The 18,186-nt window shown below is 44.1% G+C and overlaps 1 protein-coding gene across 3 annotated transcripts in view; it reads left to right on the top strand.

Annotated features, from left to right (window-relative positions):
• Positions 1 to 1,118: 1,118 nt before the first annotated feature.
• Positions 1,119 to 18,186, top strand: part of SDC2 (syndecan 2) — a 59,869-nt gene continuing 42,801 nt past the window's right edge. Inside the window, exon 1 of one of the 3 annotated variants that reach the window (XM_083857227.1) lies at positions 1,119 to 1,576. Coding sequence is in view for 1 of the 3 variants with exons in the window: in XM_083857225.1 (XP_083713351.1) it covers positions 1,517 to 1,576 (60 nt within the window). In the remaining 2 variants the exon portion in view is untranslated. Of the gene's footprint in view, positions 1,577 to 2,959; positions 3,056 to 18,186 lie in introns of those variants that run through there. The other 2 variants (XM_083857225.1, XM_083857228.1) reach the window with 2 other exon arrangements.

The following is an 18,186-nucleotide window of genomic DNA, read 5'->3' as shown; positions in this document are numbered from 1 at the left end:
ATATTAATACATCATAACTTTCCAACATAACACATATATAACACATAACATATATAGTATTTATTTCAATATTTGCGAAAAGTCAATGGTATTACATATATTTATAACACATGGCGTGCCTGTTTTGATAGGAAAGCAGCTAGATTGGAACTGGAGGTGGATGGGATCTCAACACAAAGTCCCGTTGGCCAAAGTCCTTCACACAGCACAGGGTAAGCAAAGTTAAGGGCATAGAAAAACGTCTGCCTGGGAAAAAACATCTCCCCAGGGTATTTCTTGCCCTCTCCGGGGCCCGGGTCCTCTGAGAGGGACAGATTCTGCTCAAACAAAAGAGACCATCATGGTCCTTGTGGCTTTTTGATTCAGGCTACAAAACGCTGTTTGCTACCTTCTGACTTAAATAACCAGTCGTAGTTTGTAAGTGGGACTGGTATATTTTGCTTTCCTGGTTATTGCCCCTTTCCCATGTCCAATGACTGATGTCATGTATGTACACGTTCAGTGCTGGAAACACGCTGCCATAGGCAAGTGGATCCTAAACTCTGCAAAAGCACCATTTTCCCCAGTTGAGAAATAACACGGACTAGTTGTAGCAAGAACTTCTTGTTTTGGCTTCTGGAGCACACATTCTTGGTGCTGTCAATTCCTGCAATATCTATTTTAAAGACACGGCTTTTAGGTCCATGTAACAAGCCACAAATCACAGCCCTCTCCTACTTTGCCGCCCCTCACCCTTAAAAGTTTCTAATCTTCTTGTTGCGGGCGAAAAGTCTGAAAAAAACAATTCTGACGCAAAAAGCTAAGCGAGGATTCACGATGAGGCGGAATTTTCGGGATAGCCTCGTTTCCCGTGATTTTTGACCCCTCCATTTTGCCTGTTTTTCCCGACACTCGGGGCTGCCACCGGGGCTGAGGGGAGGGCGGCGCGGTGCGGACAAACCCCAAAAACGCGCGGCCGCCGCCGGATTTCTCCTGCAAATGGGGAGCCTTTCCACGTCCCCGATTTCACACGGGGCCAGCCTTCTCTTCACCGCGGCGCTGCTCATGTTTTCCACTGGGGGGGAGGACGAGAGAGGAGAGACCTGGGCGGAGGATGATGATGAGGAGGAGGGAGGGAAGGAGAAAGGGGGGGAAAGTTGCTTGAATTTGCGAGGGGCGAGAGCCGGCGGTGGTGGCGGCGCGCTGCTTCTTTCCACTGGCTGGGGGAGCTGCCAATCTGTGTTGTAATCCTGCAGGAATTTCTGCGGGGTTTAACTGGGAGCCGCGGCGCCGCCGCCGCGCACTCGGGGCGGAGGGAAGGGAGGGAAGGCAGGGAGGGAAGGAGGGAGGGCGGCGGAGCCGGCAGCGCTCAGCCCCAGAGCACCGGGCCCGCGGAGAGCAGCGCGGATCCCGCGGAAGGAGCGCGGCGGGCCGGCCGGACCCGGGGCATCGCCACCGGCCCTGCCCCGCGCCCCTCGGGCGCTGCCCAGCGCCGCCGCTTTCTGCTTTGTGCCCGGCCCCCGGCTCCGCGGGAAGAATGCGGGGCGTGTGGCTGGCGCTCACCCTCAGCTGCGTGGCCTGCGCCTCCGGGCAGCCGGTGAGTGCCGGGGCAGCGGGGACGGGACGGGACGGGACGGGACGGGAGGGGATGGGATGGGATGGGGGCGGCCGCCCCGGTTCTCCCCAGCCCTGCCCCGGGGCATCGCCGTCCGGGCTCGGGGGGGCATCTGTTGATAGTTGAGCGGTCTGCAAACGGCAGGCATCGCTCCGTCCCACCCGCCAAGAAAAGAAAGAGACGCCCCCCCCCCCCCCCCCCCCGCCCAGCCAAAGAAAAAACAAAACCCCAAAGAGCCCCAGGAAGGCGGGAGGACCACCTTGCCGGAGCGGAGCGCCCTGCCGCCCTCCGGCGAACCCGGCCGAAGTTTGCCGCGACGCCCCAGCTGCCGGGCGGTCCCGGAGCCCCCCCGGTGCCTCTTCTCCCTCCTCTCTCCCTCTCCTGTCCGGAGGAGGAGCGGCCGCCCGAGGGGCCGCGGGGCCGGGGCTCGAACCCGTGTCCGGGCGGCCGCCCCGGGACATCCCCCCTCCCCCGGCTTCGCGAGGCGTCCCTTGCAAAATCCACCCCTCACGGCCCGTGGCTAAAAAGACAATAAAAGGCAGTAACTCCTCTGGGACCCCCCGGAGCCCTGGGACAGGACGCCCTGCGCCTCCCGGCGGCTCCGCGGACCCTGAGCCTGCTGCGGGCTCGCCCCGAGGTGTCCGGGATAATGCTGCTGCTGCTGCTGTTTACACTTTTTCCGCGCCGCCAGTGCGTTCGCTAACCGGGCCCTCCGCTTAATGCAATTAGCTCTGTTGCCGGGATTTGGGAAAGCCTCGCTCCCATCCTTTCGTGGCAGGACTGGCCAGGACCGGCCAAAGGGTTTTGGTCTTTCCCATCTGTGGATCTGGGATTGTCTTGAGGGAAGGGGTGTGCAAATGATGCAGTGTTTGGGCAAATATTAGGAAATTTTAAGTTGAGGTTTCAATGTTAAATTAAAAAAAAATCTATGACAATTTAATCCAATTAGAATGAGCTGCTTCACTGAACTAAATAATGCCACTGGCTTGGGTTAACTTTTGAAGTTTTCTAGCTGTTGTATAAATTAGCCAAGTCACAGCCTTCATGAAATCTGGCTCCTCATTAGGGATTTCTAAGGATACAATTGCAAAACGCTTTTCTTAAAGGCTGATTAAAAAAAGGCTTGTGTGGAACACCGACCCTTGTTTCTATTAAGTGTAATCGTGCTGCAGAAACACCCTTGGCTAATGAGGTACTATATACTTTAATTTTATAGAAACGCTGTTAGTAGGAAGTTCTCTGATGGTGGAGTAGCTATTAAACTGCTACAGTAATTAGTAAAGTATTAAGTTTGATGGGTTGTTGCCTTAGGATGGACACACTGTGGCAGTGTGAGGTGGGTTGTTGGGGCATGTCAGTCGTGGTGTGGTTCAGGGGGCAGTGGGGGGAGCCTGCCTGGCTCTGTTGCAGCACCCTTACTGCTGCCAGAAAGTTGTGGAGCGACTGGAAAAGTAAAAGGAGGTTGGTCTTTTTCCTTTTCTTTCACCTCCCTTCTTTTTCCTTTAGCTGTGCCTGGCAGCAGCTTCATGCTCCCTTAAGATAGGATTTTGTAGACCAGTCTCTGGGAAAAGACAGATGCCAAATTTGTTTTCTCTGCAGAAGTCTGTCCTTGTCATAAGACAAATTTTATATGGATGCTTAAAAAACCCTCCCAGCTCTCCAGACTACTGTCAAATGGATTTAGCTCTAAATTTCGTTGTGATTTTAGATTCTACTATTTATTATCATTATTTAGGCAAAACCATAAGGTAAAAATCTCATTTTTGATAAATTATCCCTGCATCTTTTGAGCAGAGGAGGGGGAAGCTGCAGCAGATTTTTGTTTCTTAAAGCAATGAGTTCCCTGTGTTTGGTCCACATAACCAACAAATGCTTTTATCGGGGTGGGCTGAGGAGACATTAGCACTGTGTTAGGAATGTCCTGGAAGTGAGACCTGCCAGTGAACCATGAGAGTGGTTTGTCAGTGCTGTGACATGGGCTGTGGCAGCTCTGCTCTGCTCTGCTGTGCCGTGCCAGCTCCCCCAGGGGAGCAGCTGCTTCAGGACAGGGCTGTGATGGAGGGGGTGAGAGGGAGCCCAAGCTGTTAGTGCCAGCCTGCACATGGTGGCAAGCATTACCCATGCCAGAACTGGTGGGTTGCAGCTGGGGCTTCCAGTGTGGTTTGCTGCCGTCAGCGCCGTGTGCAGTGAGACATCAGATTACAGTGAGGTCTGACAACTACGTGGGTCTGGAAGGACATGGGGGATTCACCCAGGCTTGGCTGAATGGCAAAAAATGTGCTTTCTAGCTACCTTGAAAGTTTCTTGGCTTGCTTATAAGAGAGGGAAAGACAGTGACATGAACTGCTGGAAGGAAAAGGAAGACTCTCTAAGTGAGAGGCCTGATGTGCCTTTTAAAAGGTTGAGCCCTTGAGCCCAGTCCTGATGATGCTGAGACCCAGATTTTGCTGATTTTAATAGCACCAGAGAGCAGTGCCAAGTATCCAGCTGTAGTTGTCAGTTCCCATTCAGAAGAGGCTGATAAACCTTTCCGTTTCGTTCTAGTTTGCAGCAGTGGGACAAATGGTTTTCCAGAGCTTGTGTGACAGCCTGATCCTCTGCATGCCCAAGTACACACTGAGAAACTTTGCTGGCTAGCAGGTTGTGCTGCATACTGCAGCATTAATGGTGCTGTTCTCCTCACAAAATCCATCTCTCCCTGGGAAGCTCCTGGAGTCTAGAGACTGCTTCACATCATCAGTACATGCATGTGGGGCTGGATTTGGGACTTTCAGTGAAACAGAGCATTGGGTCATCACTTGAGTGGTCTTTCAGTTTCTTGTGTAAGCATCTGACCACTGAGTTGTTGGCATAAATATAATTATTGAAAGATGATCCGAGGGTAATACTTGGTATATTTTTCAGAAGTATTTAGTATTTGTGAAGCATGATGCTGTAATTTTCCTCTATTTGTTTCTAATGGTTACTTTGGTTTTGGAATTTGGAAAATTGATAGTGTGTTGGAGAGGAGGAATGTTTTTTGGAAAAAGGCAGTTAGACTTCAGAGATAGTAATTAGAGGAAAAGAAGGGCTGAGGAAATAGCTGGTATTTAGATTTATGTGCTGTGTGTGTCTCTCCTATGTGTGTTAAATTTGCTTTGTCAAATAAGTTCCAAAGAAAGGAGGAAGTCTTTTCAGTCTTGATTTATTTCTACCCACCTCCAATTCACATGTACTTTTTCTTCTCACTGTAGAATTAATAAATGTTCATCCGTTGCATTTTCTGGTTTGGGAATGCCTGGAATCTGCCATGTCTGCTTCCCTTGCTCTGACTGAACTTCTGGTTTCTGCCATCCAACAGCTGCCTGCACTGCTGTGCACTGGAGATTCCGGGGAGCTCTGGGGTTTGCCACCAGTCTTGGGTATTACAGCCGCCTCTTGGATGGGTGTTCTCAGGAACCACTTTCTGGAAATGGTTTTCCCTCTCAGGTTAGATTATCAGTTAAAAATTAAAGAGTAGATGAATCTTGACCCAAGATCAAACACTGAAGTTCCTCTTTTTAATTTCTTAGCCCTGAGGTCTGCATTGGAACTGACTTACTATTGAGGCCTAAAGTGCAGAGATGTTTTCTCTGCATTTTTTCCTAGATCCTTATCAAGGAAGTAGATGAGAGCATCATCTTCAGGAACAAGTCAGGACAAATATCTTAGGGTTTGAAGTTGGGTGCTGGTATTGTGGTTCTCTGGCAGATAACACTACTGTGGTAAGTTTGAGACAGTTACTGCAGCTAATGGAATAAAGATGGTAGACTTTGGAGTGTGGAGTAAGTCTGGAATTTGCTTGAAGATTTGGTGAATCTCAGTTTCTATAGTCCTAAATTAAGTGTAATCTCAGAATGACAAGATAAAGGCCTAATTTCTTGACTAGTAGAGGTGCAAGTTATGAGAAGTCATGTATCAAACACACAGCCACGATCTAATGCCTCTGGGGGAGGAGTGGGGTGGATGGTGAGAGCTGCCTGTCATCCTTGGTGGGGAACGTGGTATTTTGGCAGGGCTTCCTGAGCTTGGAAAAGAGCCTGCAGAGGAGCCAGTTGTTTGCAGAGCTCTCCATTTGGACTGCTCTTTACGGTGAGTTGTCTTTATAAAATGTCAAGCAGAAGCATATGGATGGCATTTATTAATTACGTTTTCTCTCCAAACTGACTTTTGCCATTGAGCAATTTCAACATCTTGCTTATGGCAAAGAATTGCGGGCTTTAGCAAGGCTCAACGGCTGAACAAAGAACTCTTGTCTAGTTCTGGAGAAGTGCTCTTTTGTCTTCTGAATAGATTTGACAGACTATGATTTTTAACATAAATGTTGTGTTTGACATTGGCAAGCTTACTTGAGGCCTCGTATAAGACCCTACTTGAATCTGAGTCATAAAGATGCCCTCTGTGCTGCCACATTTGAGAGAGGATGCACAAGTCATGAGCAAGTGATTTGGTCCACATTCAAATCACTTTGCAGTCAGTGTTGTAGGAAGCATGAGAGAATTACTGGGGGCTGTTCTGTGAACAGCTTGTTGTTTGGTTATTTTCAGTTCATGCTTACAAGATGTTAATAAATTGCTATCTATAATCTTCTCAGGACTAGTAATTTATTCATAGGTTACATGACACTATTCAGTGATTTTGGAACATGATTTCTCCTGCTCACATTGAAGTATAATTTGCAATCTCTTGAGTACAGACTGCATTAGTGTTTGACCCTCTAATAATGACAGTTCTCTGTATGTATGTTGTTTTCTTGATTAGCTCAGCCCTGGGGGATGCTTTCAAAAGCATACTAGATATTTAGGCAGAAATACAGAATACATGTAATCCTCAGAAGTACTGGAATACTGATTGCAGCAGGAGAAAATGTAGCATTTAACAACCATTTGCAACAAGTGCATTTGCACTGCGCAAATGCACTTGTTGATGTCTCAAGCAGGGGGTTAATTTAAAGTGAAATAATGGCTAATAGGGTGGTGATGAATCTGCAGAAATTGGCCTTGTCCATAGATAGGCTGTTAGAGTGTACTATATATGAGCTGTGCCTAACTGAAGCCTGACTGGACGCTCCATCTGAAATCACTATTTTTAGTTTATATATAAACAACTTCTTCAGAAATCTCCCTTCCAAGCTAAATTGTTTTGTTCCCAAGGCGAATTGATTTGGGGAAGTTCAAATAAAAACCTGTTTGGCTGTGTTTGTGAGCATGAAGATAAATACATTGTACTTTTATTAATAGTAAGGAGACACAGGGACTTGCAGAAGGTCATATAGCCTGTGGTGTACACAGGCATGAAATCAAAATGTTCAGAAGCCAGCATTGTGATTAACAACCAGAATATGTTGTCTGTATTTAAATATTACATTGTCAGACATGTTTTGTTCCTGTTTGATTAACCATAATAAAGCATAATTTGCTCTAGAGGTGCTCCCACGCTAATGGAAGTCACTTGTCACCTTTCAGATCAGCATGAAGTGACCCATCCTTGTTATTTGAAGTGTATTTCAGAAGTGTAACTGTGTGGACTGAGAGGACTGACTCTCACAGAGCTGTAGGAAAGAGTGCTGCTAAAGTAATATAGCCTGGGAGATGAAGTGCTTCCCAGGAAGCAGTTGATCAGCATTGCCTCAAGACTAAGGATGTTTCAATAGAGAACAAAAAAAGATGTATCATACTTGCTGCCACAAGAATGAATAACCTAACCAAGTCTTCCCTCTTTCACCTTCTACAGGATCTTTTCTCATATGTCTGCCTCTGTCCTCCCATTAATTTTACAAGTAGACACAAGTTTTCCTCTTTCTCTGGGCTGGGCCTCATTAATTCCAGCGGTGTTGATTCTTTAGTATCTCCAGGAGTAGCTGGCTGGACACAATCCTGGAGGGCACAGCCAAACCCCATGCACTTGGGCTTTAAGAGCTTTGCGTTTTAAGAGCTGAGTCCTGTTTGCTTTTTGGACTGGGGTCTGCAGGGCTAGAAATGGGTTTGAATACATGGTGTTTGTTGCAGGCTGCAGAGATGAGTGATGTCCAGAAGACGGATTCTTCCTTTCCCAGGTTGTTTGTTTATGCTCACTCTGGATGCAGAGATTTCAGAATCAGTGTGTCACTTAAACTGATTACCAGGTGAAAGCATCCACAAAGCCTTTCCATTCAAATCCTTTTCAAGTGCAGTTCTGTGCTCAAATACATAGTCACTGAGATGTGACATTAATGGTGTTATTATTCAAAATGAAAACCTGCAAGGGAAGCAAAGTGGAAAGGTGAAGGTAGTTCAAAGTAATGGAAACACCATCTTTGGGACAGCTAGAAATTGAGCTTCCATTGAATATAAATTTGTGACATTGCATAAATAAAAATAGATATGCCTTGGTCCTATTAATAATAATAATAATAACAATGATGTATAATTCCTACAGTAAGGATGTGCATAAGATAATGCTGCAGAAAAGCAAGATTCTGATGATTATTGTGGAAGGCATATTGCAAAACCTTCAGGTCCTGTCCTGTCTGTGGGACTGAATCTTCTCCCTTTTGGGAGCTCAGAGGCACTTGGTACTTGCCAGTGGTGGCAGTGCAAGCATGAAGGAAAGCGTTTGTCCAGCAAGGAGAAGGAGCATCCATGAACAGTGTGTGTGAAATTTAGTTGTGTTAGTTACTTGTGTAAATGTCATTGAGAGAAGGTGTAAAGTTCTCAGGAATTGCTGAGGCAGCATCCAAAGTTAGAAGAGTAATGCTGTAGAATAATTGGTAGCTTCAGCATCTGTAGCATCTGTAATTCACAAATTTGCTTCTCTGTGGTTTAACAAGAAAAATGGCTAGTCCTGGAGATAGACAGAAAAAGTTATTAACATGCCATATATATATATTCTAAGTTCTTGCCTTTGGTGAAACTGTTTATGATTTTCCAGACATGTGCTCTTTGATCATTTCTCATCCATGAAGGCTGGTGGGTTTTTTTTTTTTTTTTTTTTTTTTTTTTTTTTTTTTTTTTTAATGTAACATCTAAAATGTCATGAAATGAAACCTCTTGGGGTACTTTTGAAATTATGTGTTCACTCTCTCCAGCTGTTGCAGTTCTAGCTTAAAAGGTCTTTGAAGCTTTGTGTGTTTATGTGTTTTATATAGAACTTTATTCAATATGGAGCTCTGTTTACATGTATTTTAATTTTTTTATACTGTTGTGTGTGTGTCTTTCAAGTGTCAGGAAAAGAAATACTCCACAGAACTCACTTCCCAGTTAAATAAACAGAACAAAATTTCCCTCCAAATTGCATTAATAAATTTTTTGGCCTGAATTGGTGTGGAAGAAGCAGCCTCTCTGACTTTACTTACCAGGAAAAAAAAGCCTTAATCAAAATTTGTTCTTTTCAATTGGTTGTTTTGTTTGTTTGTTTGTTTGTTTGGGGTTTTTTTTTTTGTTTTTTTTTTTCTTCACTTGTGATTTAATACAGCAGTTTCATAAATTTTCCCCCATATGTATGATTTGATCCTCAGTAGCTTCCATAAGTGCTTTTGATTTGATTCTCCAGCACAGCTTTTTCTCTGTGCTCAAAGCCCTGGTAAGGGGACAGGGATGGTTATCACTGCAAAATGTGAATTACTTGGAAGAATTTGGATCTAAAGAGAAAAACTGGGAATTGTGGTTAGCACAGGTCTGTACCCAGCCTAACCAGGCTGGGATGTCCCAGCAGAGCTGCTGTGACCTGAATGGACCTCTGGCTCAGCAGAAATTATCTGTCTGTGTTGCAATTGAATTTGCCTTTTTGTGGCTTTTGACCGAAATATTTCAGTGGACATGTCTGTCTGCTGCATGGAAACAAGGCCCTCTGGCAAACCATGAGATGGTTTTTGTTCTCCTGGTTGGAGCTGTGGTCCTTCCTGCAGCACAGAGCATCCATTGGTATGCCGAGGGGAGGAATGGTAGGAATTGGAAAGAGCAAGTCTGATAACTGACTATGAAGAGATAGATTATTTAACAGTTTTAAATAATGAAGACTCATGGTTCATGTTTGGATAATATTTTGACGTCTCAGTATTGCTTGATGATCTGACTGTGCAGGATTTGAGAGTGAGGAAAGTAGGTTCCCTGGCTACCTGTTAAAAATCGACCCTCTTGAGGTGTGCAGGTGCTGGAGGAGACAGGGCCTTAAAGTTGAGTTGACTTGTTGTCTCCAGTCATACTTCCTGTTGCAGATTTTTTTTTCTGGTGTTGTTTAGCCCCGCCAGCCCTGCCATGCCCTGTTGAAGAGCAAGGCAGTGTCTGCAAGGGAGATCTTTGCCTTTGGTGAGGCTCAGGCTCAGTAATAAATAGCCTTTCTGCTGCTGTGGAGAGGCAGTTGTGTGTCCATGCCACTGGGGCTCTCTGATGGAGGGAACTTCTGAGCTCCTGGTAACACAGAGCATTTGATCCAGTTTGAGACAGTACTCTTAATGGTATTTCTGTGATGGAAATGGCCACTACTTGTCTGTTTCACAGCTATGGGGCATTAGAAAAGGGCAGTTACCTTTCTTTTGTTTTTGTTCTTACTATATTTTACAGCCTGAAAAGCTCATTCTATCCTTGGCTGGTGTGAGTTTTGTGCTTACAGTGATATTGCTTGACCATATCTCTCCGATTTAACCAAAAGCTGGTGACTTGGCATCTTGACGTAGGTCTCTTCTGGTGGACCCCTTGAATTGGTTTTCTGCCTGGTGGCATAAACTTAATAATGATGTAGATGTTCTTATGCCTTTTTTGAGAACCATGAATGTTGTCTGTGGCTTAAAGAAGTCTGGGTTTGTGACTATTTTGTAATGCTACTGACTTCATGTGCCAGTCAGTATTTAATTTTTGGGTTTTTTTTTTTTTTTTTCCTCTAACCTTCCCTATCTGCACTGAAAGAATTTGGAAGCTTTAGATTTTGACAAAATCTAATTTTTCCCTGGTTGCACTTTAGGGAAAGAAATGTGGTGGTTCTATAATGGACAGGTAGGAGTCTCTTAGATGCTTCTTTGCTATTACTTGTTGTTTCACCTAACATCTGAGGCTTGCCTCCTCTAGTTTACATGGGTAAATGTATTTGACTTGAGGAACCTGATGAAGACTGAAGAGAACTTCTGGCAGACACTGTCAGTCTTTAAAAAAGTGGGTAGGATCTCTTGTCATGAAAGGTGTTCCTGTACACAGTCAGAGTTGGCACAGTTCCCACACAGTAAAGTCACTCACATGGCATTTCTGTATTTGTGATCAGAGATGAGGGGTCCTAAGGGAGGATTAGCAAGAGTATTTTGGGGGATTTCTATGTGGCTTCCTAGAGATGCACAGAAAAAGCTAATCTCTCTCTCTCTCATTATTCAATTCAGCTAATCTAATTGGAAAACCTCCTTAGAGCAGGCTCTGGCAGCTAGCTGTAGCAGCTGTACAATTAGTAGTGTCACCTAACAGGCGAGCCAAACAAAGAGAGTGGGAAACTGGAGTAGGATGTTTCAGTGTATCTTAACAACCCTCCCAAGGACCAAGTTTGCTAGAGTGAATTCAGCTGTGAATTTTAAGAGCTTAAAAAACCTGAGGAAAACTCTGAATTTTTAAAGGCTTAAAATTCTGAATGAGTCGATGAAATAGTTTTGAGGTTTGGGCACTGTTGTAGGTTATAGATTGATTTTTTTAAATGAAAATGTACACAAACATGACTGGAAATGGGACTGGTGGGCTCTACTGCCTATTCCTCAGGGTGTCAACAGGAAAGCTGAGCAGGGAAGAGGTGTATACTTAACTGCCTTATATATCTGGGGATATTTCCTTGGCCTTTGCCCTCCTGGCTTGGCTACTGGACTGTGTTTTATTTGGGGAGATTCCTGAAGGCCATCAAGAGCAAGAGCTGGCATGGAGGAGCACCAGCCCCATCAGGAGGTGATGGAGCCATTGGCAGTGATGTTCTCTGGTTGCACAGTCCAGGGCTATACCTAGGCACAGGAGGGCAGAGGCAGGTCTGCATTTGAATCACCAGGTTGGCACTTTACAGCTTCACATCATTAGTTACTCTGATGCTAATGCCATTTAGCCATCTCTGTATATTCAAGGAGCATTTAGATAAGAACATGTGTGGGGCAAGTCATGATTTAGCCATCTCTGTGGAGTTACATGGTTGTCGTATTTGAAATGTGTGACCTGTGGCTATAAAGGATAGGTTGTGGAAGTGTTATTAACCAAGTGGCATATGTCAGGAACTGGAAAATCTAGGCTATTTATAATTATCCACACATGGAGAGGGAAGCAGCAATGCATAATACCAGTAATAATTATCAGCAGCATAGAAGTTCATCTCTTAAGCCGTTGGGTCTAATGCACTAAAAAGTATTTGATCTGAAGTCTGGCACAGCCTTCAAATGGAGCCGTTCAAAGGCGTCCTGACCTAATTTTGCTGCGGAAGTGAGTCTTTCTCATTCCCCTAATTTCTTGCAGAAGGTTTCAATGATAAAGTCTTCATTCTCTACACTTGGGTATATTTTACTGCAGAGCTTTAGAATAAAAGCAGCCCTTGCAGGTCAGGTGGTAAATATAGTACTCAGCTTAACAGAAAAGACGCTCAGTTTATCAGAGACATGTCCTCCTGTGTTTTGCAGTTGTCAGTTAGCTTTCCTTAAGACTTCTTTTTATTTACTGGATCTTTTTTTGATTTATTGAAGTTCAGTGCTGGTTCTGTACCTGTGAGTAAAGGCTTTGTATTATGCTGAACTTCTATTTTAGTGAAAACCTCTAAAATGTAAAGCAGCTTAAAAATAAAACTTTGCTTTCTTTTCAAGGGAAATAAATTATTAAATTTTAGCTATGTAGCTATGTAAATTTATCAGTTAAACTATAAACCATAAGTGCTTTGACTTTTCTCTGGATAAATTAAAGCAGATGTAAGACATGTCTTAATGGACTTTTGTCTCCAAAAGAAAATGGGGAGAAAACAAGTTTATTTTTCAACAGTGGAAAAACAGTGTACTGCAAGGATGGGCAGTGCTCTGTGTTATTGTCAGTGTTGGTGTAGACTGTTTTTATCAGAAAATAAAAATGAACAAAGCAACACGAACTGAAGGCTTTTACGTTCTGTCTGACCTGTCACTTGTACAATTTCTCATGCCATTATCACCATGGTGGTAGTGTAAGACTACTGGTTTCCTACGAGAAATGTTGCTTTTTGTTCAGTGTGGGGTGTTTTAACTTGTGCTGGTGATATTTCTGAGCAATACTGCACAGTACATGGTATCAATAGTGCACTTAATTGTAATTTATACCCTAAGTTATTTATTTGCTCTTTTTCTTTGCAATCTCTTGTGCTTCCAACCTCATTAGACTGATTTTTTTTTTTCTTTCCCTCCTGCTGCTTTTGTGCTATCAGGCACAAAAGGTAACTGTTAGCATTGGCACTGCTCTTCAGTCTCATGTTGCAAGAATAAGATCCAAGAGTAGAAGAAAAGGTAGATGAAAAACTGGGCCGGCTCTGGGCCCTTGCCCACTCTCAGGAATCCTTCTGCTCACTCAGCTCACAGCAATGAAAAAGAGCGAGTGGGGAGGAGTTGGTTGTCAGTGACCAGAGTATTGGCAGAACTGTTGGCAGGAAGGGGATGCTGGACTGCTGACATGTCTTGGCCAGACCTAAATTAAAGGAGAAGCCTGGAGGTGACTGGTTTGGGCTGGAAAAGAGTTGCTGTATCAGGGATGCTAATTCCATCTTTGACTCATCAGTGTCCATTCGACAGCACTGGAGCACGCAAGCCAAGCGTTTAAGCAGACATGGATGATTTGAGCACGGCATCCCTCATCCCCTTTGCTTTTTGGAATGTGAGTGTGTGGAGCCAAATGTTGCAGCTTGGCATTTCTCTCTGTTGTTTGGATTTTCTTGGAAGACTTCTGTGTTCTCCCTTCTGGCTGTGGAAGGATGGAAATGATGGGTGCAAATTGCTCGTCCTCTGATCTACAGCCTCACTTCAAAACTTATTTTGTGCAAATCACCATTTGTCTGTTTAAGTGATCAGTGGCTGTGTTGGCTCAAATGGAGGGGGAGCCGTCTGAAGTTGGGACTAGCTGAAGTGTCAGATTACGGAGGGCACTATAATCAAGGTGACAGCTGCTTTCCTTATGCTATACTGAAACAAAATATCCCAAACCATTCAGCAGAGCCTCACCAAACACATTAACCTCGGCACTTTTACTCTTTCCACAAGTTGGTGGATTACTTAGCACTCTTGGCTAATGAAATACAGGAGTACTAATCTCTCTCTCCATGGATACCAGAGGGGAAAATGTTGAGTGTTGTTACCCCAAGAGTGTGAACGTGTGCATGAGCTAATGACCATACTCAAGGCCTGCAGTGCAAGGAGGGAAGCAGTTTCTCCCAGGGTGCTTGTGCTCCCACTGGAGATGCTGAGCCTGGCACAGGGAGGGGTGGGATTATCTGTGGCTCAGCAGCTGCTGTGTGGATAGATGCCTGTCCATACCCTGTGCAGTGAGCAACCTGTTAGCCCAACCCGGTCTCCCTCCCAGCCCTTCAAGGTATTTGTGCTTGCCCTTAAGTAACCATTTCTTTCTTTGGCTTCTTAAGCTGACACACTTTGACATACTCAGGGGTGAAAAATGGGAGGTGCTTCTTGAAATAGCCTTGATGTGCTGCACAGGAGAAGCCTTGTTTGAGGAGCAGGTTATGAGAGTCCTCTCTGAGCTCTATTTTTACCTCCCTTTGAATAATATCAGTTTATTTTATTTTAAACAAAAACTCATATGGGGGCCTTAGCCACAGGAAAAAAAAAAAAAAAAAAAAAAAAAAAACCACCAAAAAAACCCCACAAAAAGACCTTGATGAGGGTTGGGTGCAATTTATTTCCAATAATGAAGGGCAAGCCTGTGTAGGGAAGAAGTTTACATGAAAGAATGGGATAAGAAACACTATTGGAATATGCTGGTCCTGGGCTTTATTGTGGGACTTTAAGAAAAGTTTTGGGAATAATCATCTGGAACAAAGCCTTTTCTTAATATTCACCCCTTCAGAATTAGTGTTTGGCCTGCCAGAGGCTTACTCAGAGAGCAGTCAGAGGGCTGTAAGCCGTGGTTTCCTTTCAGGCAGAGGGACTCTTTCTCCAGCATCTGAGGAAGGGTCTGTTGCACTGGGCCGTGTGAGAAGAAGGGAGGCTGGACTGGGAAGCCTGAATCTGTAGAAGCAGCAGGAATAAGAGACTTAAAAATTGCAGGGGGTAAAGCCAAGAATAATCTTCTAATTGCTGAGCTGCACTGTACAGAAAGCATAGCTTTAGCTGTTACATCCAACTGCCACATCCCCTTTCTGGTTAGGAAAGGCAAGAAGAAGAGAAGGAGTAAAGGACTCTGAGAAAATCATCTGAGTCAAACTTGACTCACACAGGTCTGAAAGAATGCACCAGGAGTTTCATTGAGTATATTTTAATAGCTGGCTGTAACAGGAGGGAAGCTGGGCAGCCTCCAGCTGTGGAGTTTGCAGGAGACTCCTCCCTTGCTCTCTCCATGCAGCCCTCCTGGTCCTCTGCACTGCCAGTGTGACTGAAAACCCACCTTTCCCTGACCAAAAACCCTCTCCAGTTTATGGAAAAGCACATCTGTGATACTTCATTTGTGGTCAATTACATGAAATGTTTCCAGAGTTTAGAGTATGCTCTGAGCAGAGCTGATACTCCAGTCAGGGCAAAAAACCGGGATGAGAGTTAAGTTATTGGTATTTCGTGTTTTCTGGGTTGCAGCTGCTCAGCTGTTTCGAAGCACCTAGTTTATTCTTTTATCTTTTCTCAGTCTTTGGCTTTTGAATGAAGCCTGTGCTCTGCAGAAACTCCTGGAAGACGTTCGTTTTAAAGCGGAGAAACTGCTCAGTAGTGAGAAAGCATGGAGATCTAAAAAACAAGTTTGATACTCTCATACTTTTTGCTCATAGAGGATCTGGAACACAAGGTGCCCCAATAACAAATTCCCCATCAGCAGAAGACCGGGTGACGCAGCCAGGCTTTCCTGGGGAACTATAAATAGTTCCTTTGCAGAAGGATGGCTGGGGTGTTCCAGGGACCTGCTTATGCATGAGAGACCCCATATGTCCCTGTTGTCCAAATTCTTCAGGTTTTTTTTGCTTTAAAATATAAACAGAATCTGAAACTGTAAGGCTGACTCCTTGCATGAGGTGACATCTTCCAATGGAGGAGGAACAAACTAAGGAAATTAGAGAGTTGCTTTAATAAGATTTTTAGGGCTGCTTTGTTTTCTTCTTCTATAATTATTTTTAATCCTCTCCTGCTGGCAGTGTAAGATGCATCAGAAGAAGGTAGTGTGTTCATTAGGTGTGGTGCAGGACTTATGATGACTGACCAAAATGAATAGGCTTCACTGGATGGTCATTGAGTACATGCTCTGGAAATAACTCCTCCATTTTCTCTTGGGGTTTGGGAATTGAAAGGAGACTTTCTTTCAGCCCTTCTACTTATTTAAAATAATACACTGGCATGCCAAGCAGAGCAGGATTTATTTTTTTCTAATGCTGGGAGAAGAAGCCTGTGATTAAGAAACTTGGCAGTCTGTGACTTTTGATTTTCTTGTATTTTTGATGCTTGTGTTTGTATGCTAGGGTGTTCACAAAAGTATAAGAAGGTGGTTTTTTGGGAAAGTTGTGAAATGGATGACATTTTCCAAAAGGACAGTGTGTCTCTTGGCAGCATCATGGTCAAACGAGTAAATATGTATTTTGGAAAGAAGCCTAATTTTGAGAGTATCTATGGATCTGCCCTGTCATACCCTCCTCACTGTGACTGCAATTCCAGGCAGCCTTGGAAATACCACAGGTATCAAATCCAAGTATTTTCCCCCCATTTCATTAATTTAAAATTACTTTTTGATTCTATGATAATGGCTGGATTGATGCATAGCAAATAAATACACTGTATTTCTAGTAAAATTAGCATAAGTTAGAGGTGAAGTAGCCTGGGACTCCAGTGATGGTGTCTCAGCCCTTTCTGTGAGAAAAAGGTACCAGCTTCTGCTAGCAGAGCTGGTTTGGATGTCTGTATTTCCAATGCAGAGAGATCTTCCCTCAACTAATAAAACAGGTCAAACCCTGTTGAAAATTTTGTAGAGGAGATGGTGTAATGCTGTGTTACTGCTGCTGATCTTTTGTGTGTACAGAGGGCACTGAGAAAGGCAGATGGAGAGACAGACAGAAGGAAAGATAAGAGCCACGGTGTGACTTCACATGCTGAAAGTCATTCTGTGACTGCTCACAACTGCTAATTCTGCCATTCCAGAAGATTTTGCATGTTTTGAAAGTGGCTGCAACAGTAGGCAGGAGACAGGCAGCTTTCCCTGAAAAGGAGGGAAAACCTTGAAGAAAATCCATGTGCTGTAACTTTTGATTCCTTCTAATTTTGTTTTGGTTTTGTTTGGGTTTTTTGCATGGAGGATGTGGTTACAGTCCTTTCCTCACTCTATTCTGCCCAAAAGCCAAGTGAAGCACTGATGGAAAGTGAATGAGTACATGGCATTGTCATTCCCAGTACATGGGCCAGAAGGTGAAAGAGCTGACTTCTCACCAGTCCCTGAGCAGCTCACCTACCACCTTCAAACCCTTCCTTCACCAGGGAAGCATGATGGTGTTGCAAGTAATGTGGGAGATGAGGGCGAAGGTAATGGTGGGTTTGTTTGTGGGACTTCAGAAAGATGACCCAGGAACTGGGGATGTTCTTGTGTAGCTCTTGTGAAAACAGAGCACCAGCTTCACTAGGACAAGAAATGGGACAGACTGGCAAGTTGGAGCTGACTGGGTGGAAAAAAGCACAAATACCCATTGTGGTATTTAACATCTGAACTGATATGAATATGCATATGAACTGCTATGGCTCTCATGGCAATACTTAAGCATAATTTAAGGAACTTCTAGCTCCTTCTGCAGCAACAGCATATCAGTTATTACTTTGTTATGCTCATGTAAGAAGTACAGTACCCATATCATATCAATTTTATCTTTGAAAATCTATCTCACTCAGGGCTTTCAACATACGAATTATCCAAGTTGAAGTCTATGGATTACAGTGCGTATGGTTATAAATTCTTACTTACATGGTGAAAATTAGCTAATATTTTAAATGAGCTATTAAAACTTACTTAGCTCTTACCTAATAAATATTTATTAGCTGCTAAATATCAGTCATTCATGCCTGATGAATGAGGTTCTCCAGGAGGCAGCTTCAGCTGGGAAGGCATCTCTCTTCCTGCCCTCCCTGCCCGGATCTACATGAGGCAATGTCTTTCCCACCTGCTGCTTTTTGCTTGCTGTTGGAATGTCCCTTTTCAGTGCTTGTCAGTGGGTCTGGATGGAGATGTGGGTATCTGACACCTCCCAGCCTTCAGAAAGGGGCTAGTTCTCCAAGACAAATCTTTTTAGAGATACAAATTTGTTTGTTTCTCAGGGAGGATCGAAATGGATTGTTACTCAAGGGATGCTGGGGTTTATCCTGATGACTTTAGGTGAATAGTATGTGTGTTGCACAGCTGAGTTTCTGAACACATTATTCTGTTTAATATTTGTTTTTAAATGTCAGTAGA

This window comes from Zosterops lateralis (genome assembly GCF_965231275.1).
Source record: "Zosterops lateralis genome assembly, chromosome: 1".
Lineage (NCBI taxonomy): Eukaryota > Metazoa > Chordata > Aves > Passeriformes > Zosteropidae > Zosterops > Zosterops lateralis.
This window is presented reverse-complemented; position numbering and strand designations above follow the sequence as displayed.